The sequence below is a fragment of the Ptychodera flava genome, chromosome 12 (assembly GCF_041260155.1).
Source record: "Ptychodera flava strain L36383 chromosome 12, AS_Pfla_20210202, whole genome shotgun sequence".
NCBI lineage: Eukaryota > Metazoa > Hemichordata > Enteropneusta > Ptychoderidae > Ptychodera > Ptychodera flava.
The window spans coordinates 966,451-993,637 of record NC_091939.1 but is presented as its reverse complement, the minus strand read 5'-3'; the positions used below and the strand labels follow the sequence as shown (position 1 = coordinate 993,637).

The 27,187-nt window shown below is 39.1% G+C and overlaps 3 protein-coding genes across 8 annotated transcripts in view; 1 reads left to right on the top strand and 2 right to left on the bottom strand.

Moving 5' to 3' along the window:
* The window catches only part of LOC139144654 (clathrin heavy chain 1-like), a 41,664-nt gene extending 40,708 nt beyond the window's left edge, over positions 1–956 (bottom strand). The window contains exon 1 of the mRNA XM_070715370.1: positions 668–956. Coding sequence (XP_070571471.1) covers positions 668–727 — 60 coding nt within the window. The 5' untranslated portion in view covers positions 728–956. The remainder of the gene's footprint in view (positions 1–667) is intronic.
* A 212-nt stretch (positions 957–1,168) lies between these two features.
* Positions 1,169–11,345, top strand: LOC139144655 (ribosome maturation protein SBDS-like). The gene is made up of 5 exons (XM_070715371.1): positions 1,169–1,476; positions 4,474–4,603; positions 6,373–6,573; positions 7,267–7,437; positions 10,168–11,345. Exons 1-5 carry the CDS (start codon positions 1,349–1,351, stop codon positions 10,294–10,296), a joined length of 759 nt encoding a protein of 252 aa, XP_070571472.1. The 5' UTR covers positions 1,169–1,348; the 3' UTR covers positions 10,297–11,345.
* A 2,467-nt stretch (positions 11,346–13,812) lies between these two features.
* LOC139144653 (nuclear receptor corepressor 1-like) overlaps positions 13,813–27,187 on the bottom strand; it is a 68,880-nt gene continuing 55,505 nt past the window's right edge. For all 6 annotated transcript variants that reach the window (XM_070715368.1, XM_070715363.1, XM_070715367.1 and 3 more), the window contains exons 23-28: positions 26,882–27,058; positions 24,717–24,905; positions 22,163–22,356; positions 21,154–21,730; positions 20,431–20,580; positions 13,813–18,710 (exon numbers count right to left, since the gene is read on the bottom strand). In XM_070715368.1, the coding sequence (XP_070571469.1) occupies positions 16,243–18,710; positions 20,431–20,580; positions 21,154–21,730; positions 22,163–22,356; positions 24,717–24,905; positions 26,882–27,058 (3,755 nt within the window). In that variant the 3' untranslated portion in view covers positions 13,813–16,242. The remainder of the gene's footprint in view (positions 18,711–20,430; positions 20,581–21,153; positions 21,731–22,162; positions 22,357–24,716; positions 24,906–26,881; positions 27,059–27,187) is intronic.

Here is a 27,187-nt window from a genome sequence, read left to right as displayed (position 1 = left end):
CCGACTTGGCAGGAAAAGGGTTAAGTTATATTAAATATGAAAATACTTATTCATTTATAAATGTGCAGATATGTGTCATCGTACAGTTCAAAAATATTTTAAACCTATTCATTTAACGGAAATTACATTACCACATTTTCAACTTTTAACACCTCTGTACATATTGAACAATAAGTCGACTGTTCCTTTGATTATATATCTTTATTTTTATGAACACTGTTTTTGAACGGTTGTACCTTTAACGATAGAAGAAAAAAGTCTTCATCTATTTACTGAACATTTCTATGATAAATATTTCAAAAGACAGCAGAGTAGCTTGTTATTTTGGAAATTGTGTACGATCGGGCTGGACAAAGTAGCACGAGCATACCCACTCCGGAAGTTAAACCATAGAATGGTAGCTATGACGTCACGAGTACCATTCTCAGACAAAACAACTTTATGAAAAGAAGGTAGTTTTCCCACAAGTCTGGGATTGTAAATGTTGGAAGTTTTGTGGTATTCGGAAGCTATTTTCTAATACCGAAATTAAGTGTTTCAGTTAACTGCAGACTTGAGTTTCGAAAACAAAGCAAGGGGTGAAAACGATAAAACTAAAAAGTTTTGCACACTGCCAAACAATCAGTTGACAGCGTCGCGTCGTCTACCTGGCTTCCAGCTGGCTTACCTGTATGAGTGAACGCACATGTACCACGGACGGGTTAACTCCGCTAGCATCAGACGCCATCGCTGACTGCGACCTTGTACTACGTTATCATGTTATAAAGCTTCACTATGCACAGGAAACCTTACAGCAAGCTGGCGGGAACGTTAGTGGGAACGCAAGTGTGGAACAGCGAGGCATCCGCAATGCAACCGTGCTCGCGTATTGACGGTTTGTGCGATAGATAACCTCCTGCAGATAACCCGAGGTCACATAATGTCAATACATAGGGACACTTCTGGCTTTTATGTTCGTTATTTGTCGCCTCCAATTGTTTGATCTTAAATTTTGGCATGATCCCTCGATCAAGGTCACAAGTAAAGGTGTGTATAGATATAGAATTAAGCTTAAACGCCCGAACCCGCATGATTGTATCACAGAAAGCTATTCGAAATCGCATTATTCCCATTTTCCTCTTACACGCATACTCAGTGCACAACATTTGAGACGTTTGACCCAGGAAGTACTTGCGAAAGGTCACGGTCCAGAAATTTCACAACATGACGAACGTGAAACAATTCTTGCACAACATCTGTCGACAAAACTTTCATCTCAAGCGGACTTAAGAATCATTTTGTTAACGGAAGAATATTTTTATCGGTGTTCATCAGATTGCTGATAGACTATCTGTAAAATACTGCCAGAATGTCGATATTTACACCAACAAACCAAATTCGCCTGACGAATGTCGCAATCGTACGAATGAAGAAAGGTGGTAAAAGGATGGAGATAGCGTGTTATAAAAACAAAGTCATGTCCTGGAGGAATAAGGTGTAAGTAGGAATGCTTCACACAACACTTTCACACAGCTGTTGCGTACGTATACATACAAGAGCAGTGGACTGCGTGTAAACGGGAGCTTTTTATCAAAAATAGAACTATTACAGAAATCAGAACGGTCCTACTAATTGCTGCCCGTCGCTGCCCGTCACTGCCTGTCACTGCCAGTCAGGAAATTAACATTCCAAGTACTGTAATCTGTCGATATATCGATACCAAAGACCACTAATATAATAGAAAGCTACAAAATAAGAGTCTGTTGTACTCCAAATGCCCGAGTGGAGTCCTGTCTCCGAACTAACATCAATATTGGTGCGCAAAGTTCTCGACTCGACAAGCAGTGACGGGCAGTGCAGTGTTTGGACATCGAATACGATCAGCGTTGCCACTCATTCGCAAATCAACGTTATTCGGGTCTAGGACGACAATTTTCTTTGGTTCTATAGTAAGTAATGTTTTTGATATGAGATACCAACTGATTACAGTCATTGGAAGGTAAATTTCCTGCGGCAGTGACGGAAAGTGGTCGGACGTCGATGGGCAGTATGTATGGCCAGTGGTGATGCATGTACGATCACACGATTAGCGTTGCTACTCGTTCGAAAATCAACATTTTTTGGATCTGAGAATGTTATTTCGTTCGTTTTTACAAAGAGTAGTGGTCTTTGTATTGAGATATCGACTAATCACAGTAATTGGAAGGCTAATTTCCTGACGGGCAGCGACGGGCAGTGACGGGCAGTAATTAGTAGGACCCGAAATCAGAATAGCTGCCAGCTTGTAGCTCTACGGTGAGGCGGTCGGTGATTTTTTTTTTTTGCGACCTCGCTCACCAGTACAGCTAGAATACCGAACGCCCCATGGACTAGAAACAAGCACGACGTCAGTATAACGCACTCAAGGGCGCCAGGCCTCTGTTATGCAGTTTGCACGATGCCCTGCCAAGGCTACAACCCCATCCTAGACCTTGCCTTCACAGAACAGCACTGCAGATCTGCAGTGTGCACGCACAAGGCAAACACGGGCTACATTATCAGCAAACCTTGCCCAGAGTTAATTCTAGGACGCGCCATTGCGCAATTCGCACAATAAAATCTCGTATGGCCCTCATTTCTACATTTTGCATTTTTGATGTGCCACTACGGGCGCAACATTATATAAGTGGGTCGATCACACAGAGTTCACGTAGTTCTTCCATTCGCTTAGCTCCCTGAAGGTCATCACCTCAGTCATAGTGTGACATGTAAAACGATTCAGTCACCCATCGACCTTTGCAATTAAATACCCACTACAGCATATATGGTGGTGCATAGGAAGCTGGGTAGAAAGGACTGATGTAGGGGCAATGATCGTTTTGAAGAGCTATTCTTGACTTGATAAACTATAGTATTTTCTGCAGAAAATTCAAGGGTTTTACATGTGTGATGATGATGGCCCCCGATTTTCTAATATTGCCCCCTTTGGACAGGAGTTGGGGCCCACAGTGGCCCCTTGTTTTTACATCATAGGATGAACACTGCTTGCCATAGCGTGTGCAAATTTCACCGTAATTCTGCTCCTGGATAGTGTTAGAATCATTGTAACCCCATATCGATGGTCAACTGTACTCCTTGCAGCTGAAAAATGACAGTTTAATGAATCGGGCACAAAGTCAATTCAAACACGGCCCTATCTTTATTCGTGCCCAAGTCATTAAACTCTCATTTTTCAGCTGCAAGGAGTACAGTTGACCATCGATATGGGGTTACAACGATTCTAACATTATCTGGGAGCAGAGTTACGGTGAAATTTGCTGATGCTAAGGTGAGATTCACTGATGATGCAGCCCTGTGTGTGCCTTGTGCGTGCACTGCTGATCTGCAGTGCTGTTTTACTTGGGCAAGGTATAGGATAGAATTGTAACCTTTCTAGGGCATCATGCAAGCTGCATGACAGAGGACCAAGCCGCACAACCAAGCCCACCAAGGTTACAAATATTGTAGGTACTGTACACTGAACATTCCCTGTGGTCCCAGGTGCTTGGTATGATCAAAGCTCATCCTGTAATTGCCCAACGCAGCTTTAAGATCAATTAGCTGTATGCTTCTGTTTTCCCATTACTTTTGTTGTACTTGTAAAATGTAGATTCTTCTTCGTCTCCCAAAATCATGTGGAAATTCCAAGTTTCCAATTTCTCAACACAGTGTGTATATATACAGTACAATTGGTGACAAATGAATTCTAGCGCAAACCGGAAATCATTTGTCAACAATTAAATATTACATATTGTGCATATTGCAGTGTCTTTGCAAGACTTGTTCTTTGTAGTTCAACATAGTTATGGAATAGGATGAGGCAAATCTTGTCATTTTCTGGAACAAAATAAATATTATCAAGAAATATCATCCAGAGTTATGACTGTATACCTGACATTCTGTTTCCCACTATCATGCAATAAGACTTCACAAATGATGTCATTTTCTATTGCGAATATCCAAATATAAACATTTGTCTGCATTTTAATTACACTTCTGGAAATAACACATACAAGAACAGTGAAAATACAACTTAGTGGGTGACTGCTAGTGTTACAGTGAATACTGAAAGATATATTTATGACTTAGACAACAAGCTGAAAGAAAACTTGCGCATGCATAAGTGATAAAATTTGTCTGCATTTCTAGCACCAGTGTCCAATGTCACACGTGTGTAGCTATATCTTACAGACCAGTAAAATAACAAAATCACTAGTGAAGATGAACAAATCTTCATCCCAGGCAGGAAGCTCAGGATTTACACATCTCTGATGAATCATGTATATGTTATAATCTTTGGTTTACGATGTTGAAATCCAAATATAATTTAAAATCTAAACACTTCAAAATACATTGCGGTTTGTACCAGTCAATTGACCATACTTGTACTAACACACCACAATATCTACCAAGAAGTAAGTGTGAGTGGAGAGTTGGACACTGCTTTTTACTTAAACAAATCTTCTCTTTCTGCAGAGAAAAGGACATTGATGAAGTTCTGCAAACACACACAGTTTTCACCAATGTCTCAAAAGGACAAGTTGCCAAAAAAGAAGATCTTGTCAGGGCCTTTGGCACTGATGATCAAACAGAAATTTGTAAACAGGTAAGCAAAGCAGACTTGTATCTGTGATAACTGTGAGAATTCTCAAAGACATCAAATACAGCCAGTATGGTGTATCTGTGATAACTGTGAGAATTCTCAAAGACAACAAATACAGCCAGTATGGTGTATCTGTGATAACTGTGAGAATTCTCAAAGACATCAAATACAGCCAGTATGGTGTATCTGTGATAACTGTGAGAATTCTCAAAGACATCAAATACAGCCAGTATGGTGTATCTGTGATAACTGTGAGAATTCTCAAAGACATCAAATACAGCCAGTATGGTGTATCTGTGATAACTGTGAGAATTCTCAAAGACATCAAATACAGCCAGTATGGTGTATCTGTGATAACTGTGAGAATTCTCAAAGACATCAAATACAGCCAGTATGGTGTATCTGTGATAACTGTGAGAATTCTCAAAGACATCAAATACAGCCAGTATGGTGTATCTGTGATAACTGTGAGAATTCTCAAAGACATCAAATACAGCCAGTATGGTGTATCTGTGATAACTGTGAGAATTCTCAAAGACATCAAATACAGCCAGTATGGTGTATCTGTGATAACTGTGAGAATTCTCAAAGACAACAAATACAGCCAGTATGGTGTATCTGTGATAACTGAGAATTCTCAAAGACATCAAATACAGCCAGTATGGTGTATCTGTGATAACTGTGAGAATTCTCAAAGACATCAAATACAGCCAGTATGGTGTATCTGTGATAACTGTGAGAATTCTCAAAGACAACAATACAGCCAGTATGGTGTATCTGTGATAACTGTGAGAATTCTCAAAGACAACAAATACAGCCAGTATGGTGTATCTGTGAGAACTCTGAGAATTCTCAAAGACATCAAATACAGCCAGTATGGTGTATCTGTGATAACTGTGAGAATTCTCAAAGACATCAAATACAGCCAGTATGGTGTATCTGTGATAACTGTGAGAATTCTCAAAGACATCAAATACAGCCAGTATGGTGTATCTGTGATAACTGTGAGAATTCTCAAAGACATCAAATACAGCCAGTATGGTGTATCTGTGATAACTGTGAGAATTCTCAAAGACATCAAATACAGCCAGTATGGTGTATCTGTGATAACTGTGAGAATTCTCAAAGACATCAAATACAGCCAGTATGGTGTATCTGTGATAACTGTGAGAATTCTCAAAGACATCAAATACAGCCAGTACGGTGTATCTGTGATAACTGTGAGAATTCTCAAAGACAACAAATACAGCTAGTATGGTGTATCTGTGATAACTGTGAGAATTGCTGACTATCACTTCAAATATTAGACAGTGTTTCCATTAATTAGCCAGGTCTCCTGACAATGAAACATGCTTGCTTTTGCAAAAAAAAGTGATTCTTTGTCTCATAAACATAGTGATGTTGTATTTGTCAGTCTTGTCTTTTAGAATGTGCTGCTAACAGGCAAAACTTGAAGCATCTTCTATGTAACCTAGATTAGTTGCCATGCCATTGTAAAAATTAAATTTATACTGAATTTTGTTTGGCTGTAAAAAGGTAGGATGCAATCATTACTTAAAGCCTGTCTAACATACAGGTATATTTGACTAACAAACTGTGCACAGCAAGTGGAAGCTTTGAGATCAGTGTCTCAGAGTTAAGCACAATAATGTTTGATTTGTCTTTCTCTACAAGATTTTCATCACACTTTCCAAAGCAAGAACCTTAAAAAAACAAGAAATGTAAAGCCATATCATGATTATAAATGAGGTATTTGTCTTTGTAACCAACAGATTTTAGCAAAGGGAGAACTGCAAGTATCTGAAAAAGAAAGACATCAACAATTTGAAAGCATGTTCAGAGATATTGCCACCATCGTTGCTGACAAATGTGTCAATCCAGAGACAAAGAGACCCTACACAGTGGGTTTGATTGAAAGGGGAATGAAAGATCTTCACTTCTCTGTCAAACCAACAAGAAGTACAAAACAACAGGTAAGATGATATTAAGTATTCCTTTGTTACAACAGTGGCATTGTCATCAGAGTACCGGAACAGAATTAAGTCTTAATGCATTGCACAGTCCAGTAATAAGCATACAGACTCTGGGCATTGCACAGTCCAGTAATAAGCATACAGACTCTGGGCATTGCACAGTCCAGTAATAAGCATACAGACTCCAGGCATTGCACAGTCCAGTAATAAGCATACAGACTCCAGGCATTGCACAGTCCAGTAATAAGCATACAGACTCCAGGCGTTGCACAGTCCAGTAATAAGCATACAGACTCCAGGCATTGCACAGTCCAGTAATAAGCATACAGACTCCAGGCATTGCACAGTCCAGTAATAAGCATACAGACTCCAGGCGTTGCACAGTCCAGTAATAAGCATACAGACTCCAGGTGTTGCACAGTCCAGTAATAAGCATACAGACTCTATGTGTTTGCAATATTATCATGGATGATATCCAAAAGCAGTGACAAACTGCAATGGTCTCAGGCCCAAGACCGTGAATTTTATTTCCAAGCCTGCGTTCAGAATGTCAAGTCTTACTGAACTTGTGAATCATAGAAAAATACCACTCATGCCTGTTCCAGGGCCTCCAAGTTCAAAAATAAATGGATTAGTCACAAAGGGGTTGGGTAATACAGACACTACTTACATACTATTGTGAATAACTTTCAGGCACTAGAAGTGATCCGTCAACTCAAGGAAAAGGACATCATGAATATTGAGAGAGCAATGATGAGATTGAAGGTGACCTTGCCAAGTAAAGATGCTAAAAAGGTCAAGGTCAAATTGATGCCCTTGGTGAAAACTATGGAAGAAGAGAATTGGGATGGTGATCTTGAAATGGTAATCTGACAATACTGTGTCTGCTATGTAGTGCATTCCATGGTAGTTGGATACAGTATAATACCAGTGTTTTAAAGCTTAGTTGTTCAAAGACTCTGTTGGTTTTAGTCCATACTGGTTGTTGTTATAGCCAAGCTGTGATCCTAACTACATTTGCAGTAAATAGCATGCATGTCTACAGTGATTACATAAGACATAAAAATATTACTAGTCAGTCAAAACAGACAACAACAGCTGTACATTAATTTATTATTCAACTTTAGAATGAATGCAAGGTCTGTATGGAAAACTGTATGGTGACATCATACTTTGTGTTGAATTCACCTTATGTTCATTGCTTCAGTTTACAGCTTACACTGAGTTTTAAAAAAATGATCAGAATTTTTATCATTTCCTATAAAACGAAAAGAAAAGCATTACCAAAATCCAATTTTCTTGAATTCACAAGTTCAGATTAACAGATCATTTTTCATGTTTAAACCTGACATTTGAAGCAACACACAAAATTGACATGTGTCTATAATGTATCTATCTTATTGCAAAGCAGGTTATATAACCCCACATTAAGGCATAAATACGCAGGAAGTTTAGGAAAGGACACTCTGAGGACTTACAGGTTATATATTGTGAATTTTTATGTTCCACTGTGTGATTGATAGCAATGATTTATTAAAATAGCAAGCATTTCGCTCCATTGCAGTTACGATTTTGAGTTGTCAATGTAGAATGAACTAAGCATATTCACAGTCCCTCCTGTGAGGTATGTAATTGTCTCGAAACTGACATTGTACGAGCAGAAGTACTGGCTCGTACTTACATATTACGAGTGACGTATGCAAGCTATAAGTCACACATGCCTTTTGACCTAATTTTTGATGAATACGCCTAGGACTATGTTGTATTCCATGGATGAAAGATTTTTGTTTATGTGAAAGGATTTTACGACAAACGAACGCTTAGACACATTTTCTGTGTATATTCGAAACTCGGAAGTAGGAGCGGGTGTGAACTTCGTATGATTATTATTTTGGTCGTGAGAGTGGGTTCAGTGCAGTGCAGTGCGGAGGAATACTTTTAGGCTTTGACTTTCGGACGAGTCTGTACGTACGGGTCAAGACTGGAGACGACGCGACACTCTCTGACTTATTATACGCCACGATGGTAGACTTTTTTGCAGACGTCGATTGTAACATTAAGCTGTTAAAGAAGAACCAAAGAAGAGGTTGCAATGTCCGAACATCAAGGAAGAGACCTCGATTGGTTGTAATGCACTTGAACCTACCGCCGTTGTAAATCTTTTTTACTTTCTCGAATTCGAAAGTGCAATGATTTCACAGACATAAAACCTGCGTGGCTCGCGAGTCAGCTTATGACCTCGAAATAATCTGATCACCACATTATGTTAATCACAGTGTACAATGAATAATATGAAGGATTTTATGAGTTGGCAGGTGTTTTTGTGGCACCCGTGTGTACCTCATGTTGTACAGTCTATTTGAAAATGACCTCTACTCAACAATGATTTTAAAGACTAACATTTTTCTGACCTCGCATTCAACTTCAAGTTTTGAAAAAACACATATCGGAACCACACTATTATTGGTGTGTATTGTTGAGATTACGGCCCCGCCTATTGAATAATGGTATAGTCAGGTCACTGTGGGGTCAATATTCCTGTTTGTCATCGCGGAACTTGCAGAAGCCATACAAGATATCGATGCTCGATACTTCTATATTCAATTTGTTCGTTCGCGCTCCTGAACAACAAAAAAACATCACTCAAAACCAACTCATCACATTCCAAACTTACCTAGCTACACTCAGTTCGGTAGATAAGTTCCAGGCATCAGTCGTAGTATAAATGCTGACGTCGATTTGTCGACGTCAATGAAGTCGGCGTCGACGTAATAATGTATTTTTACAAATATATTTATTTATTTGGCGTTAATTAGAGGAAAATCACATCAGAGGGTGGATGACGTATGTATTACAATATCCCGGGTAGGCTAAACTGGCCGTTTTGTTTATCGCTATTAGTGCCTACTCCCACCGTACCGCCCATCGTCTAACTTGCACGCGATGTTTGCACACGAACGAACGCCCAATGCCAGTCACTCAGAGTCGTCGGTTTTCTTGCTACCCAAGTTGAAATATATGCAATTATGAATGTCATTTTTGAAAATTCACTAATGCATGCAATACCAATTACGATGAACCCACAATTTATTGTTGTTGAGATTTTGTCAACAGTGTTATAAATATAGTGCTGCAAAGTCAGTAGTAGGGCCTACCCACGTGAAAGACGTTTTGAACTCGTTCCCGTACTTGCTATATTCAAGCTGAAATCAGTCAAGTCATTACGTGTTTATTTCGCATATTTGCTATATTTTAGCACCCGTACTCAGAACCCCTCTTTGACATTCTGTTTGGCATGTTTCTACGTTCATTTCGAATCCTATTTTGTCTTTTTTTTTTCAACGCTCAGTTCGACGCTGTTTTTGTTTTTCCACGCTCAGCTTGACGCTCACTTTGTCGATTTTGGGACCTGCATTACGTCACTCGTACTTTGAAAGTACGGCACATTACGTCACTCGTACTTCGCTCGTACGAGCTCGTAGGTCTGCTCGTAGTTCGTCCGTTTTGAGACGATTAGATAAATGCTCCTGTGGTGTATTGAATAAGCAATTGTTCATTGTGGATGCAAACTGAATCTGTCTGATTTCTCCGTAGGTTGTTCTTGTTGATCCTGGTTGCTACCGTGAAATGGATGAAGTCGTGAAGTCTGGAACTCGAGGACAAGGAAGCATTGAAGTTCTCAGTTTAAAGGATGTTGAAGAGGGAGACGAAAGATTAGAATAAAATTTGTACCAGCAAATGACATTTGATAGAAAATAACAGTTAATGTGCCAATGTTATGCTACCCCTAGAGGGCACTGTACACAATTTTTGCAATTATCCACAATACTTAGTAGTTCTGTTCTGCATGGACGTACATCTCACATGGCCACTGCCAGTTGTGGTCAAATCCCAGGAGAGCTAGCATACATGTGAACTCATTTCTTCAATGCTATTTATTATCATCTTGAGGATTTCAACATTAAAACAATCATTGCCTATGATGTCTGTGCACTTCACACTTCAAATGTGAAAGATTGAAAAGAGATAAGAAAAAGAGCTGTTAAAAATCAAAGATTTTGTGTTTGCAGTTCAACAAGTAATTGTTTATTATTATCATGAGGATTTAAACATGCAACACTCATTGTTTATAATGTCTGTACTCTAACTTCATGTTCAATATGAGAGATTGAAAAGAACTGAGTAAGAGAGCAGTTAAAAATCTCAGATTTTTGTGTGTGTGTGCGGTTCAAAGAGTTATGGTGGGAACTGTTCCATGGCAATAATCAGCATTTCAATTTCTTAGCTTCCTTGTGGAGTATTTCTTTTCAAATCATATTTCAATACATTTCAGTGTATGTACCTAGTTCTCAATTCAAAGCAAAGTATTATTTGCCAGACAAAGCTACTCTAAAACTAAACTATGAGTAGTTATAGTTTTAAGATATAACTATTCAATGTTGATTTTCTAGGAACTTACTGGTACATAATGGTGTATTGATGATGACTGATTGAACCTGGCATAAAATAACAGCTGAAAGATGACAGAATGTGTTTTCTGGTGCTTGAATAATTCAGAAAATGCATGTAACACTGAATAACACGTCATAGTTGTGATATAAAGATCAGACATGTTGTAGATTTGTATGCGAGGTTGTAAATGGCGTGTTCTCAATAAGATTACCAGTAATTTTAAGACTGTAATGCTAAATTAATCATGCATATCAGGCAATGGCATGTCTCCTATTAACAATTTGTATCACATTATTTAATAAATCAAGTTTGAATATCAACAGTACAGTTTTTATGTTGTGTTTGTCAACACGCCAGTACAACTCGGCAGTATTTTTTCAGTTCATCATGAACACATATGAGGTGTACAACAGTACAACACACAGATACTAGGTGACCCGACAGGTACATTGTTACCTTTCGCCATTATTTTGAAAATTCTGTTTACCCAATTTATCATCTTACTGTTTCTAGTTGATGTCTAACTACATTAAGATAATGACTTTTTAGTGTGATGGTTATGGTATTCATTGATTTTTAGTGTGTGCTAGCATTACTATTGTGTTCATCTGGTTTCCCCTCTAAACTAGTGTATGTTTATGCCTGCGCTTTAAGAATTGAATACCACAGCAGACAGCTGGCAAATGATTTGTACTGATTCATGAGTTTCTCATCAGCAAACTACACTGTAGTGCTATTTGTTACAATGAATATATATGATGGCTATGAAAGTATGGTAGGACTGCAGAATATGGCTTGACAGAGAGAAAATTAAATTTCATATGAACATTATTGACAACAACATTTACAAAAATTTAGAGATTTGTGAAAAATCCTAGTGATTTTCTTTCACAGTATCACACTGGTTTGAAGACTCTGTTACTGCTCGATATGATAAATACTGATACACTAGAATGGAATGACCAATAACACCAATATCTGTGAAAGATTCACATGGTCATTTCTGTCAGTGATGGACTTTCTGTATACATGTGGAAATTGTCACAGAAATGATACTTCTTGCCTGTTCAAGATGTTGCATTGGTACTTAGACGCATAAATGGAACCCAAGCTACTAATGTCAAATGCATTTTTCACACAGGGCAGTGCCGTATTCCAGAATCATTATAATTTTCAAACATGGTAACTGTGGACATGTTGGGGTTACAGTCTGACAAGGACAGCCTCCAGGTAAATAAAATCTTGAAGTATATTTATGACCAGGGATGAGTCTGGCTATCGTTGGTAACTCCAAGTACAGTGCAGCCACCCATTTCCAACTTCAGTACAGCCGGTGCCATCTCCAAATGGCACAAGACCACTAATTAATTTCCCATTGGCCACCACAGTAGTGTCGACAATTTTCCTATTTTAAAACATTCAGCGGCACGAATCCTCTTAACAGGTGTTAGGTCAATGATCAGCTTGACCACTGGTGAATTTTTTGTGTGGGCAGGGCCAAGGAAATTTTGAGTGATGAAAATAGCGCCCTCAGTGGTGTTTTTGACAAAATTCAGGCTCATCGTTATTTCAACTCCTCATATAGCTACAGAATACTTCAGCCCTTATTCACAACTATCTGCATTTTGATTCAAGCAGAAAAAATATCTTTACAAAAATACTTCAAATTAAAGTTAAAACCAGACAAGTATCATACAGGTATCAAAACTTCGAGGTCCGCACTATTTTTCTTCCGAACTATCTTCATGGGTAACAGACCTGGATGTGAATTAATGGTCTTGTGCCAAATACAGTAACAGCCAGTGCCATCTCCAACTACAGTACAGTCAGTGCCATCTCCAACTACAGTACAGCCAGTGCCATCTCCAACTACAGTACAGCCAGTGCCATCTCCAACTACAGTACAGCCAGTGCCATCTCCAACTACAGTACAGCCAGTGCCATCTCCAACTGCAGTACAACCATGATGATGAAGAACGCAGAGTAAGTTCTAGAGATATTGTGCAGAGTCCATCAAGGGCTAGAGATATTGTGGAGAGTCCATCAAGGGCCTTTAAGTGGTGAGCAAAAGTTTGAACACAATTCGATGAGGTACGAGAAACCAGTGAAGTTGCTGACGACATGTGTAATATTTATTTTTGTGACAATTCCTGCTGCTGTGTTTAAGCATTTTGTAAGTGTTGAAATTGGCCATCTGGTAAACCATACAATAAAGAATTGCAAAAGTTTAGCTTTGATGATATAACACTGTGGATGAGAGTAGTACAGGAATCCTGAGACAAGTACTTACTGATTTGTCCAACTTTGTGGCAAAGGAAGTGAATGGCATGGCTGGTGGTACTGATGTGTTGCTTGAATGTTTTAATTGTTATCTAATATAACATAAATGTTCCTTGCAGCCAAGTTAGAGTGGATAACACTTGAACAGATGTTGACATCAGTGAGAGGCCAAGGAAAATGATCAAATTTAGAATGAATTACAATGACTTGGTTGTCAGAATCATTAAGCTTCATTTTATGTTATGTAATTCATAATGTCGCTGACAGTGTCTTCAATAGAAGATGCAGTAGATGTGATGATTAATTCTCATCAGCACAGTTGATAACATAATTCATGTCTGTTTATGTTACTGTAATGAATTACTGCAGGGTTTTCAGCTTTTGCAATGGTCTTATATTCATAGCCTACACTGTTCCAAAATCTACAACAGTTAGATAAATTCTCAGACAATACATGAAATACAATCTCTGGATGGTAAAGGAATATCAATGACACTTCGACAAATATCAATTTGTAGGAGTTATATTTAATTTTCCAAAATTTATGACAGGATCAGATTTCAAAATGAACAAAAATCACATTGATCATAATTTCCTAAAATATCTTTTTAAAAAAGGACTATGTAATAGCACAGACAATCTCATTTCAAAAACATTATACAATGACAAGTTCTGAGTTCAGTTTTCTAGAATATTGTAATTTTTTCACCCTTTTCACTTTTCATTCTCTGGCAAGGCACTTAACTTTTTACCTGCGCATTTTTATAGTGTACTTATGTGTATGGGCGTATTCACACCATGTTTCTGGTGACTCTGTTGCCATAACTCTGTCATAAGGTGCTGTTCACTACCAAACCTATAACAGGATCACTTCTTGGCTCTATACATTCATCCATCACTGTAAAGGATGAGACGGTCACAAAAGATTATCATGCAACATACAGCTGATAAATTCATCTTTCCTTATGCCATGGTTAGCAGGGCTAAAGAAACTGATTTGGCCCTAAAACCATAAACATCTGCCACTTTTCAGGCCAGCAGACTTTATTTCCAACATTATACCGACTAGATAGTGGAAAGTCATTAAAATTCCTGAGAATTTTAAAGATAGTGTTTTTCCAGGTCTGCTAAGTGAAGCAGAGTGACATAATGCAACATGGTGTTGTCATATACCGGTATCTTCCCTTGTGCCATTCTATACCATGGTTTATTACAATAAGTGTAACGTTCTCTGTATCTGTATCTCATATGCTGTGTACAAATTAACCCTTTGAGCCCTGTAATTTTTTGCCACCAAAATTTTAGTGCAACATTTTACCAATTTTTATAAATTTTCTGTAACTTTTTTGATAATTTTGAACCAAATGGATATCACATTTCATTGGCGAAAGCTTTTTTGTCAAAATTTTCACAGAAATCTGAAAAAAATTGACTGGGTTATATTTTGTAAGTGTGACAAAAAATTGACTTTGGCACTCAAAGCGTTAAATTGACAGAAATATCAAGCTAACCCTCTCATCCCCATTTCTGAGTCTTGAGGTCCAACTTTACAATGGACAACAATGCAGATGGACCAAAATTTTGATACATGAAGGATATTGTTGTAACACATTGTACTGATCTCTTCAACCTGGTCACCAAGTTACATGCAATTTGTTATGGAAACAGAGTTACTGATAAAGCTATGACTAACTCCATCCAATGATTCTACAGAGAGACACACATATGAAAAACAAAATACCCGTTGTATGCTACACTTTGCTATGAGGTATACATCATCAATGAACCCAGTCTCTGTAAAAAATTTGCAAATCACAAAAAGTCTGACACCGCCATGATTCACTTTTAGTCTACTGATGATAACTGCAATAGAATTTCATTGAAACACAGCTGACCTGATGACTAATGAACACTTAATCATGGAAAGCCAAACTATAGTCTATACAGCCTACAGCGACAGGCTTTCTTCTAGGCTACCATACAACAAAACAACAATCTGTTTGGATTTTGTGTCTGGCATAACTGACTCCCGCCCCCTGCACATCCCTTCTTGGTTGTTTTTTTACATGGCTGACTTTAATCACCAAAGGAAATGTCAAACTTGTGACCAACATGAAGATGTGCATTTTCCAATTTGAAAAAGACTTTACTGATCACAAGAGAATGCAATGATTACTGTACAAGACTTAATCAAACAGTTAAGGCAAGCTACACCGTAGTACAGCTCCTATTTTTAAATTGATCCACAAAAATAGGCTAAATCACCATGTTTTACAGTGCAGTAACATCTCATGGCAAGATATACTATCATCTAACCCCCCCAAAAAAACAAAACACCAATGACAACAGTTTTTCTTTGATATAAATGTTGTCAAAATGAAAATTTCTTCAAAAATAGAAATAACTAATGTCTTTGCCTTTTATTCCTAAATAAAATACTGCTGTTCTTTAAGGTTTCTTCTTATTTAAAATCTAGCAAGGTAAGACTGCAGACATATACCTTGGAACTTTCAGACTACTAATCAGTATATGAAATTCAAGAAAACATCTCTGAAACAAAAATATGGAGTTCCTTATCAAGGTTACATCTTAATTTTTTCCTCAAATGTTCCAACATACTGCCAAGGTAGCTAAAAGTAATGTTTGACAACACTTGGAGCAGAAAGTATCACAGAAGTGCTTTTTTGATTTGCAGTCATCTCTTCTAGCATATAAGCAGAAACTATTGTGAAAGCGCAATAAAAATTTTCACAGTTCCGTCTATTGTCTCTTTTTGATGGCAAGTCTATGTTCTCTTCTCTTCTCTCCGCACTTGTGTCTTTTTCTGGTTTTTTTTGGGAGAGAGATCAGATGAGAATACAAAGCTGATTGTCCTGGTTCAGCTATTTTTTCCACTGCAATGTTCAGTCACACTCACTGTAACTATCTGTAATATTTTCAGTCGTACTCACTGTCTGACAGTGTCTCATACTGCGATGACAGCAGTGGGGCTGGTTCCCTATCTCTAGCCATGGTGTTTGTAGAACTACTGATAGGGTTGGCACCTTGGTGCATACTGACTGCTGTCCTAGGCAGTCCTACAGATCCCACAGATGGAATGCTTCTCAGTGACAAGGCAGAGTACGGGAAAGGATTGGTTAAACCTGCCTGTGATGAGGAAGGGTGAGATGAAGTTCCCATCATCATGGATGATGACGATGATGATGATGATGATACTGGTGGGATACTGCTTGCTTGTGAAACTGATGAGTGAGGCATTCCTAAATTAGAGTCTTTAGACTTTGCTTTTCTACCGCCAGCCCTGCTAACACTCTGTGCCTCTGATGAGTCTCGACTGCTGACAGCTGAATTGGGACTGGGAGACTTTCCATTGCGTTCTGTAACACTAGATGATGCCGTAGCAGTGACTAGATTTTCTGCTGAGGAAGCTGTCGCAGTGGCTGAAGTATCTGTATCAGCAGACTCTGTACTGGATTGCCTTGGACTGTTAGACCGTGCCTGGGCTGGCCGTACAGACATGGACACTTCTGCTTCATGTGAACTGTCCACATCAGAGATATCCGAGATCTGTTCTGTATCTTGTCCCCGTGATCCCAGTAGAGATTCAGGTCTTTGACTAGAGTCTGCAGATTCAGCAGTACTTTCCTCAGCAGCTTTAGCCTCGGATTTAAAGTCTCGCATCTGAGCATCAATAACATGTTCAATAGACTGTCTCAGATCAAACTGAAATTCAATGACTTTTCCTCGGGATTTCTTGGGAATGTTTTTGGGCATCATAGAGTCGGCAGTGCTGAAGCGTGAGCTGGTGGGTGATGATGATTTTGTTTGTTCTGCACTATATCTAGTGGAAGGCTGTGGCATACTGCTAGCCTTGTACCTGTCACTATTGTCTGCTAATTCTGTTCTGCTCCTGGATGGAGATTGATGTCTTCCTGATGTCAGAGATGGTGTTACTCTACTGCTGTCACTCACTTCAGGACTTGATCTAGGTCTCCTGGTATCGCTGCGTTGGTCCGGTACCTGAACTAAGTCAGACTGCGGTGTATCTGGTACCTGAGCTGACATGCTGTTGGGACTGCCGTGTGTTGTGTCAGCAGCGGCTGCCTTGCTACGTCTGTTGGCATCTCTCATTGCAAGCTGTTTCTTAGAGATCAGCATTGGCATATTGCTCTGTAGCTTTGACGAAGCTTCAGCAGTGAATGCTTGATTTCTGCTTGGTTCAGAAGATGAAGCATGGACTGCGGTTGCTTCACTGGTGTTACTGTCTGGTGCTGGCGGTGAGATGGGTTCAATGTCAATGTTCAGCATGTTTGGCATTGACTGAACATCCGCTCTGTTCATACTTCCAACTTTACCGGCTTCAAGTAACTCCCTGACCCCAGCTGACCTAGGCTGGGTCAATGATGAGACTGCCCCTATAGAGCTAGTTTCCGGTGACATACTTCTTGGTTTGCCAACTGCCGATGATGGTGTTGGAGCTGTCGGGGAATTGTTAGATGCCGTCCTTGGACTTGACATGCTTGTTGTTGATGCTTGATCTGAGCTGGAAAGATGGTGTCTGGCAGGAGATGATATCCTGGGACTTCTCTCACTGATGCTGGTATGTGAACTGCTTGGTGTCAGTGAACGTTCTGGCATATCCGGTGTGTCTGGTCTGGAAGTTGTTGCTGACGATGTTGGTGATCCTGCAGTGCGTCCATAGTCCTGGGAGATGATGGAGTCAATATGTTCCCCAAGAGTAATGGGCCACTTGACTTTTTCTTTCTTGTACATTCTAGGTTCAGCAGGAATTTGTTTTTCATCTGTTCCACCTTTCTTTTCGTCTAGCGTAAATTTGGATTCTTTTATTTTCTTACGTTCACTCTCCTCTACCATACTAGAAGTAGCTGATCTTGGCATTGTGTTGTTGGACATGCTGGCTTCTCTCTGCATTGAATCTGACTGCATTGATATCATGTTACTCTGTCTGTCCATTTCTTCCTCTGCTGGTCCAGTAGATTCCACAGTAGGTTGATTGATGGATCTAGTAATGATGACATCAATTAGATTGGCAGCTGTCAAAGCTGTTTTGCTAGATTTCTTATCAGTATCATCTCCACTGTCACCTGGTTTGTCTTTTTGAAAGAGAGCAGCAAAGATTGCGGATGCCTCTCTTTGCATCGCTTCTTGAGAGCTACTTCTGTTACTGGAGACGTCTTTACCTAGTTTCTCCTCTGGTCTCGGTGGTCTGCCCATCTCTTTACGATCCCGTGCAGCATCAGACATTCGCCTCTCAGGTTCTTTTCTATAGTGAGCCTCCCAATCCATTTGTTGTTGCCTCATTGGGTTTGGGTATTGCATGCTGCCATGACTGCTAAGGTCCTGTGGCTTGGACTGATCATGCATTGATGACCTTGGAGAATGTGCTGTCAAGAGAAGTTGGAGTCAAGTATCAACACTGAGCTAAGACAAACAAAACCAATGTGAAACCATGTATTTTCTTGCAAGGCCCAGCTACCTCAAAATACTATACATACTAGAGGTAATGTCAAAGTATGATTCACTCAACTAATACTAGGATAATTTTTGAAAATTCACAATGGAGTACGAAATATGTGCAGTACAATAAGTCAATGTGTGATAATTGTAAGGAAATGATTCTTGCAAATCTAACAAACATGATACAGCACTGGAACGATGTAAAAGAATGTATAATCTTACACGGCATGTATGAGATTTAAATAGATAATCAAAGCCAGATGTTTGTATCCTTCTGTGGTAAAAATTTACCCTTTTAAGGTATTTCTTGTTATATTTCAGTGCAGTAGGTTGTTTAATTTCTAGATTACACTTACAGTGACGGCACCAATTATTTGACGATGATGAGATACAGCTGGATATTGATACACTACCGAATTAGGTTTGTCAGTTTGCTCACAAATTTACCCTTTTAGTGGTCAACTTTTACAACTTTGCGCCAACATCAGACAGACTAAAACAGCAGGTGACGCAGCAAGATGTCTGTAAACTAATTTACTATGTAGTATGTTTATATCTTTACAGCAGCTATCAGTTTCAATGGTGACACACACAGAGACTGGTTGCCAAGTTTTACAAGCAGTTCAAATTCACGGAGAGGTGGTAAAAGAACGACGTTACTGCAAATTTAGACTCAGAGGACAGTGTTCTTTGTAGTTGAATATCAATAAAGTTCATGACTTCAAAAATAATAGAGTGATGTGTAAAATGAACAAACTTTACTTTGGTTATCAACAAATGAATGACACCACATTTCTCAATGAGCTGACACCATGGCTGGCAATACCAGAACATCTCGTTGTCTGAGTTTTATTAGACTAGAAAGTTGCTGACTCAAAGCCCTGACTTCCAGACATTGCTATCGCTACTCAAACGTTCTGATTCTTTCAGATCGATTTGTGTTGTTAGTTTTAGATTTTGTTTGAAGTCATGAACTTTATTGATATTCAACTACAAAGAACACTGTCCTCCGAGTCTAAATTTGCAGTAACGTTGTTCTTTTACCACCTCTCCGTGAATTTGAACTGCTTGTAAAACTTGGCAACCAGTCTCTGTGTGTGTCACCATTGAAACTGATAGCTGCTGTAAAGATATAAACATACTACATAGTAAATTAGTTTACAGACATCTTGCTGCGTCACCTGCTGTTTTAGTCTGTCTGATGTTGGCGCAAAGTTGTAAAAGTTGACCACTAAAAGGGTAAATTTGTGAGCAAACTGACAAACCTAATTCGGTAGTGTATCAATATCCAGCTGTATCTCATCGTCAAAATAATTGGTGCCGTCACTGTAAATCTGTTGTTATACACTTGTGTCAAATGAATTAAACCATTGAAAACATGATGCAAAGAAGTACAAGTTGAACACACCATATAATTCAGCATATTACTTTGAATGCAAGTATCCCTGATACACACTTCTTTGCAAAAAACCGCAAAGGCTATTTATTGGTCTTGGTAATGGCATTTGGATAATGCTTCTGTTTTCAACAAATTGTGATTTACGAAAGATCACCCAAGAGTCATTCATCAAACTTACAACATGACTTTGACTGATGTTGCTATCACTTTGAATGGAATGAAGCAAAGCACTATGGGATATTGTTTACCTTGGATGCCGGGTGAACTTTGACGTCTTTCAGCTCTCTGTTTTGGTATTTCCAAGGTTGGAGCTGATGCTGCAGCATTAACCAATGCATTGAATGCATCACTTCCATTGGTTTCAGGTCTACTACTTGATCCACCTCTGTTACCGGACACTGTAAAGTGAACAAGGGATGTTATTACAAATGTCGCCCACTCCATAGGATTAATTGATAACTCAACGATGATGTAGCGGGTTGCATAGTCATCATTGGACTGAAAGTGAACCAAAACTATTTTCAACTTTACATCTTTAGGATGTAAAAATGTTAAAAATTACACGTTTTTAATAGGAAATTCAGTGTTTAGAAAACTATGCGTGAAAAATCTAGAAACCGCATAACAGTGATTTAAATATATCAATGCATCTTTTGACGATGAAAATCATTCTACTTTTTGATGGAATTTTGTCTGACATATGGAAGTAAAGCATATGATTGTCATTTGCAAATCAATATTCTGAGTGAAAACTATTTTGCTCTCCTTGTGTTGGGCAAGAGGTCACCTACCCTCCAGCACATAGTCCCTTGTTTGGGATGTAATATATAGGCTACAATCTCTGTTACCGGACACAGTAATGTGAGTACTACAAGGCAATACATGTTGTATTGAAATACTGACCTGTGCTAGTTGGTGAATATCAATTTGTGAGTACTACAAGGCAATACATGTTGTATTCAAATACTGACCTGTGCTAGTTGGTGAATATCTTGAAGAGATGTGTTGTTGTTGATGAGGATGTGGATGATAGTGAGGATGAGAGCCAGCAGATGATGTTGGTGTTGGTCGTCCAGTTCCACCAATGATACTTGGTCCTTGTGGATGTGACATGGCGCTTGCTGTCACAGCAGATCCTGCCGATACCATGGTAACACCTGCGGAGTGTGACACCATACCTGCAGGATGTCTGCCAGGCATTCCATGTGGTAGATTGCCACCAACGCTGACAGGTGCTCCACCAGCAGGGCTGGAACCACGCGCATGGTGTTGCTTGAACTTAGGATGAACCGTCCATGGTCTTGGCATTCCATGCTGCTGGGCATATTCGCTTGCTGTTTGCCCAGCAGTGGCTGGAGATGTGCTTTCCCGATGTGATGGAGATGCTGTCCTCTGGATACGCCCATCTCCACCGGGATGTTGATGATGTGATCCGGGTGCATGTGGACTGACTGGGTGGACCGGATGATGTCCATGTGGCGATACTTGATGAGCTCCAGGATGGACATAAAGTTGCTGTGGTTGCAAGTACATAACTCCTGGTCCAGGCTGTTGAGAAAAGGACAGTCACCAAATTAGTATTGTATGACTGGTTCTAGCATTAATCCTATCATTAACTGATTCCTGATTTAAAGAAACGTGTGGATTCATACCAACAATAATACCTGGATGTAAGTTAATTAAGCAATAAAGCACACCCAGCGACGGTATACCACGAGATTTTGACCAGTTCGCGACATATATGCACTAGTGATAGCTCAAGCTGCAGAGCGCGCGCATATGTATATCGCCAATATACCACAGTTCTTTTTGCGTCTCGACCAATCAGATCGCTGTATTTGCACTATCAATATACTGGTATGATATAATCCTTAATAATGACTGACTGATTACAAACACTGTGTTTTGTATTTACCTGACCACAGACATAAGCTAGGTTGGAATGACTGACTAACTGTATGTATTATAATGTGTACTAACCTGACCATAGACATAAGCTGGGTTGGGATGGCTGGTAGGTTCTACAAGATGTGGTTGAGTTGGTGAGTATCTCTTTGCTGGATGTGGATGACTTTCTCCTCTGGGAGACATTCTGGAATCTTTACCACTGTGAGAAGACTGTGGATATGGAGATCTCTGTGTCTGACTCATCTGTTTAGCTATCATAAAATCACCTGTAAATAACAGCATGTCTGTTTAGCTATCTATTATGAAATCATGTGTTTAGCTATCATAAAATCACCTGCAAATAACAGCATGTCTGTTTAGCTACATATCATGAAATTATCTGTTTAGCTATCTTGAAATCACCTGTAAATAACAGCATGTCTGTTTAGCTACATATCAAGAAATTTTGTTTAGCTATCTGGAAATCACCTGTAAATAACAGCATGTCTGTTTAGCTAGCTATCATGAAATTATCTGTTTAGCTATCTTGAAATCACCTGTAAATAACAGCATTTCTGTTAAGCAATCATACAATCTGTTTAGCTATCATGCATATCTGTTCAGCTATCATGAAATCACCTGTAAATAACAGCATGTCTGTTTAGCTATCTATTATGAAATCATGTGTTTAGCTATCATAAAATCACCTGTAAATAACAGCATGTCTGTTTAGCTACATATCATGAAATTATCTGTTTAGCTATCTTGAAATCACCTGTAAACAACAGCATTTCTGTTAAGCAATCATACAATCTGTTTAGCTATCATGCAATCACCTGTAAATAACAGTATATCTGTTTAGCTATCATGCATATCTGTTCAGCTATCATGAAATCACCTGTAAATAACAGTATATCTGTTTAGCTATCATGCATATCTGTTCAGCTATCATGAAATCACCTGTAAATAACAGTATATCTGTTTAGCTATCATGCATATCTGTTTAGCTATCATGAAATCACATGTAAATAACAGCATTCTGGTGAAGTTTCTTATTTACTTGGTAGTAGTGTACCCAATATTTCTGAACTATGAGTCAATTTAAACAATTTCCTTCAATTTTTTTGAGTGAGCCTTACACTAGCACCCTTAATACATTAATTTTTTTATTCAACAAAAACCATCTCAATCAGTACTAAAGATTAAACTGGTGATTCATAAAATCATAATTTTCTACTTTACTGTTTCATTTAGTATATAAAACCTTACAAGAAATGTCTTGTCCCTCCCCTTAAAATCACACAAACACATATAAATAAATAACAATCAGATAGCAACTACGAACATATGAAGTGGTAAAAATATTCCACCAAAATCTACCCTTTCATTTCATTCACCACAGTTGTTTTGTCAGCACATGTCAAATCCTTCTCTTTAACACTTTCACTGCGTAATTAATTTTTATACGTGCATTCCTGTGCGTAGTTTTCTATGGGTATATGGCCTTATAAATATCGATTTACATGCATGTGCTATATCTTCGTAATTATTTGAGTATTCGGGACAATTTTTTCAGTGAGTTTTGCAATATGACAGAGCATCATAAAAATGCACAAAAGGTCATGTGACACGCCTTGAAGATCACGTGATCATGTCGGCCATATTGGATTTTACATAAAAAATCAAAAATGTTGCATTTTTTTGTTATTTCAATATATAAATGTATTTTTCTCAGCGTAACACTTAAAAAAATTATGTTTTATCAACTCAAATTCAGTAGGAGGAACACATACGCTTAAACATATTCCACGTAAATGAGATTAATATGCATATTTATTACAAGTTCATCTTCGAACAACAGGTATCATCTGACATTCAAAAGAGAGCTATGTTCTATTTAAGCTTATATACTGGTAGCCAGTCCGATGTGTAATTGTCATTGATAGATTGATATCGTACAACATCCACATGATACCCATCAACGTTTGTGATGTTAGTCACCGGTCCTTTGTTGCACTTTCGCATGCTAAGATTGCCTACCTTCCTGTCAGTGTCTTGCTTGCGATCTCTGTGTTTGCTCAACTGGTTTGGGAACATATTCAAGTTCTGTATTAGAGTTGTAATTTGAAATTTGACTTCCGCCATCTCGTCGAGTTCAGTTTCAAGATCAGTGACAATTCCACTATTAGTGTCTAGAAAAACATGCTCAAGGGCTTTGTCGGTGTTAAACTGTGCCCGCATCGCCATTTTTAAATACCCTCTGAGAGAAAAACAACAACCGATCACACGATCCTTACAAATCACGGCCGAGAAATGACCGAATATGGCGGCATTTGTTTACAAATTTGGCGCGCATGCTCATTTAGGTTTGACCTCTACCTCGTATACTACGCTAGGCTTGAGGAAATAGTCAACAAACATGATGTAGATCAAACAAAGCCAACGTATATCGAACGCATATAAACGCGTACGTTCTTGGCGCGTTTACGCGCCTCCCGCAGTCTGGCCGTTGGCGCAGAATGCGCCCTCCCGTGGTGAAAGTGTTAAAATGTCACCTTTCTTCTCTCTGTTCCTCCGTCAGTTTGATGTTAACCACTCATGATTCAACAAAGTGTTCACAGAGAAGACACACTAGTGTTCCATATACCTGCTAGTGTTTCTTTAGAGCTGCTATAGGCACCTGTTTCATATTGTCCCCTTGCCATGGTTGGACCACAAGCACCGTATGCTGGCTGTGTTGGTGACATGCTACGTCTATGTTGGCCATACATAGCATGGTGATCTACTGGGGTGCCACGCGATATGGAACCTGCCTCTGCATGTCCTATTGGCGTACCTGTAGACATAGCACAGGTCAAAGGTCAAACCTGTCATGAGTGTATGATCCAAGTGTTGCCCATGCAATGTGACTAAGACAAATATCTACAAAACAACAACACTATGTGAACAACATGCACTGAGTTCAAGTAGACTTCAGAATATATTGTTATGATGACATAGTTGAGATAACTGCACAGTAGAAATTGCATTTTTCAAAACCCGGGTTTTAGTGTTTGGTGTCGCTTGACGTATGCAGTAACATTAAATTCACTCTGAGTTGGGATAGGGATTTAGCAAGGCAAACACAAAATAGTGAACAAGATCACAATGAATTTTCATCAGAAACTCTATGTTCATCTACAGTAGACAATGGTCTGCAGAAAATGTAAATTTTTGACAACAAGTCATTGACAATGACATAGTCCCCACTTGTAATAGGGGAGTATTAGTCTTGATGGGGCAGGGAAATGTGGTCATTAAGAAGTATCACTGGAGTGTATATGTTGAGATCTATGGGCACATAGGTCTATGTCGTTGTTCCCAATTTGAAACACATGAGGCATGTCAAGTTATGGTTCTAAATCGGGAAAAAAGATCAGACCTCTAGCTGTATTGGCCAGCCAAGAAATACATATGTGCATAATAAATGTGGTACAAGATGTGACATCTTAAGGTCTAATATACTATCAAAATTGGAGGGTATAGCACTTGTGGTTACTGAGTTATGGACAAATATGTATATTTGAGGTCAAAGGTCACCGAGGTCACGTGACATTTTGTCAAAATGTCTGAGATATCTGCGTGAACGCAGGGACATGACCAAATCTATAAGCCCCCTGGACTTCATCTGTGGGGCTAAAAACTGTGTCACTGCATCCTTTTTGCAATATGAATACGATGAGAAACTAAATTTTTATTTTACTTGGCCTCACACATAGGATTCTGTGCAGAACTGACTTATACATGGGAGTCTATGGCGAAATGCCTTATACATGGGAATCTATGGAGATGTAAACTAAAAAGTCCTCTAACACGGCCAAATTTGATCGCATTGTGAAACAAATCGATGTGCATCTGTATGGGGTAGGGTACTATCCTTGTGCAAAGTTTGAAAGAAATTGACCAGGACATGTCTGAGATATCTGCGTGAACGGACGGACGGACGGACGGACGCACGCACGCACACACGGACAGACATGACCCAATCTAGAAGTCCCCCGGACTTCGTCCGTGGGGACTAACAAAATCACACAACTCATGTTGTGGTACAATGTATTGTAAAATAAAGCATTGCACTGAGTTTGGCAGCATTGCAGATTTACTATTGCACTCTCACTGAACAACACTAACTACTCTAAGATATACTATACTGCATTATGACCCACCACATGGTAGAGTACTATTCTATACCATGCTACACTAACACCTGTGGCCAATTTACTATTGATTAAACCCACTTGATGCAGTCAGACATTCTGTTTGTATAAAGGCAAATCTGGGGTTGTAAATGAGACTTTACGATTAGCACCCTGTGTTAAAGATCGAGATACAATATAACCATGCAGTGGTCCGTGTACAAGTCTTGCTCAGACAACTTACTGTATGAAAAGCAGTGCAGTTGATGTCAATTTCCCCAGACACAGTGTCTGCATGGGACACATAAGTTTAGGTGATGCTATAGCAGTGAGCTAATAAAAGTGTGTTGCCTCAATAAACTAATTATTGCATTAAGGCTTTCATGAAGGGAAATGTTATCTTGTGTCTAAATTTTTAACATGCGATGATAATCATTAGCTCTCATTTACAACCCTTGGCATGGTCTGTTTATACCGGTACAAGCAGAATTTGTGACTGTATCAAGTAGGCTTGATCAACACTAAAGAGGCCATGGGCTTATCTACAATTCAGTGAGCTATTTTAGACAAAGACACCATAGAGCAACTCCTAGTTGCAATATTTCTGTATTTGGTGGAAACACAGCATAAAATCTACCTCTAGTGATGGATCCTGGAGTGCCTGAAGATTCATAAGGTACTGGTGTTCCCCTTGTGATGGAGCCCTCATGTGGCGGCCTATGGTCGTATCTTCCAGCATTACCTCTTGGCATGGGATGGCCTTCATAGGCTGCATGCGATCCCTTTGGTGGTTCACCATAGACGGCTGGTGTACCTGTGGAAAAATAATGCTAGGTCTGCTCATGTTCATGTCATTTTGCAGGTACACTGGTATACCATGCTAATCTTCACAATAGTTTATGGGAAAGTTATGCTAATCAACGACAGCGGTAACTAGTTTAGG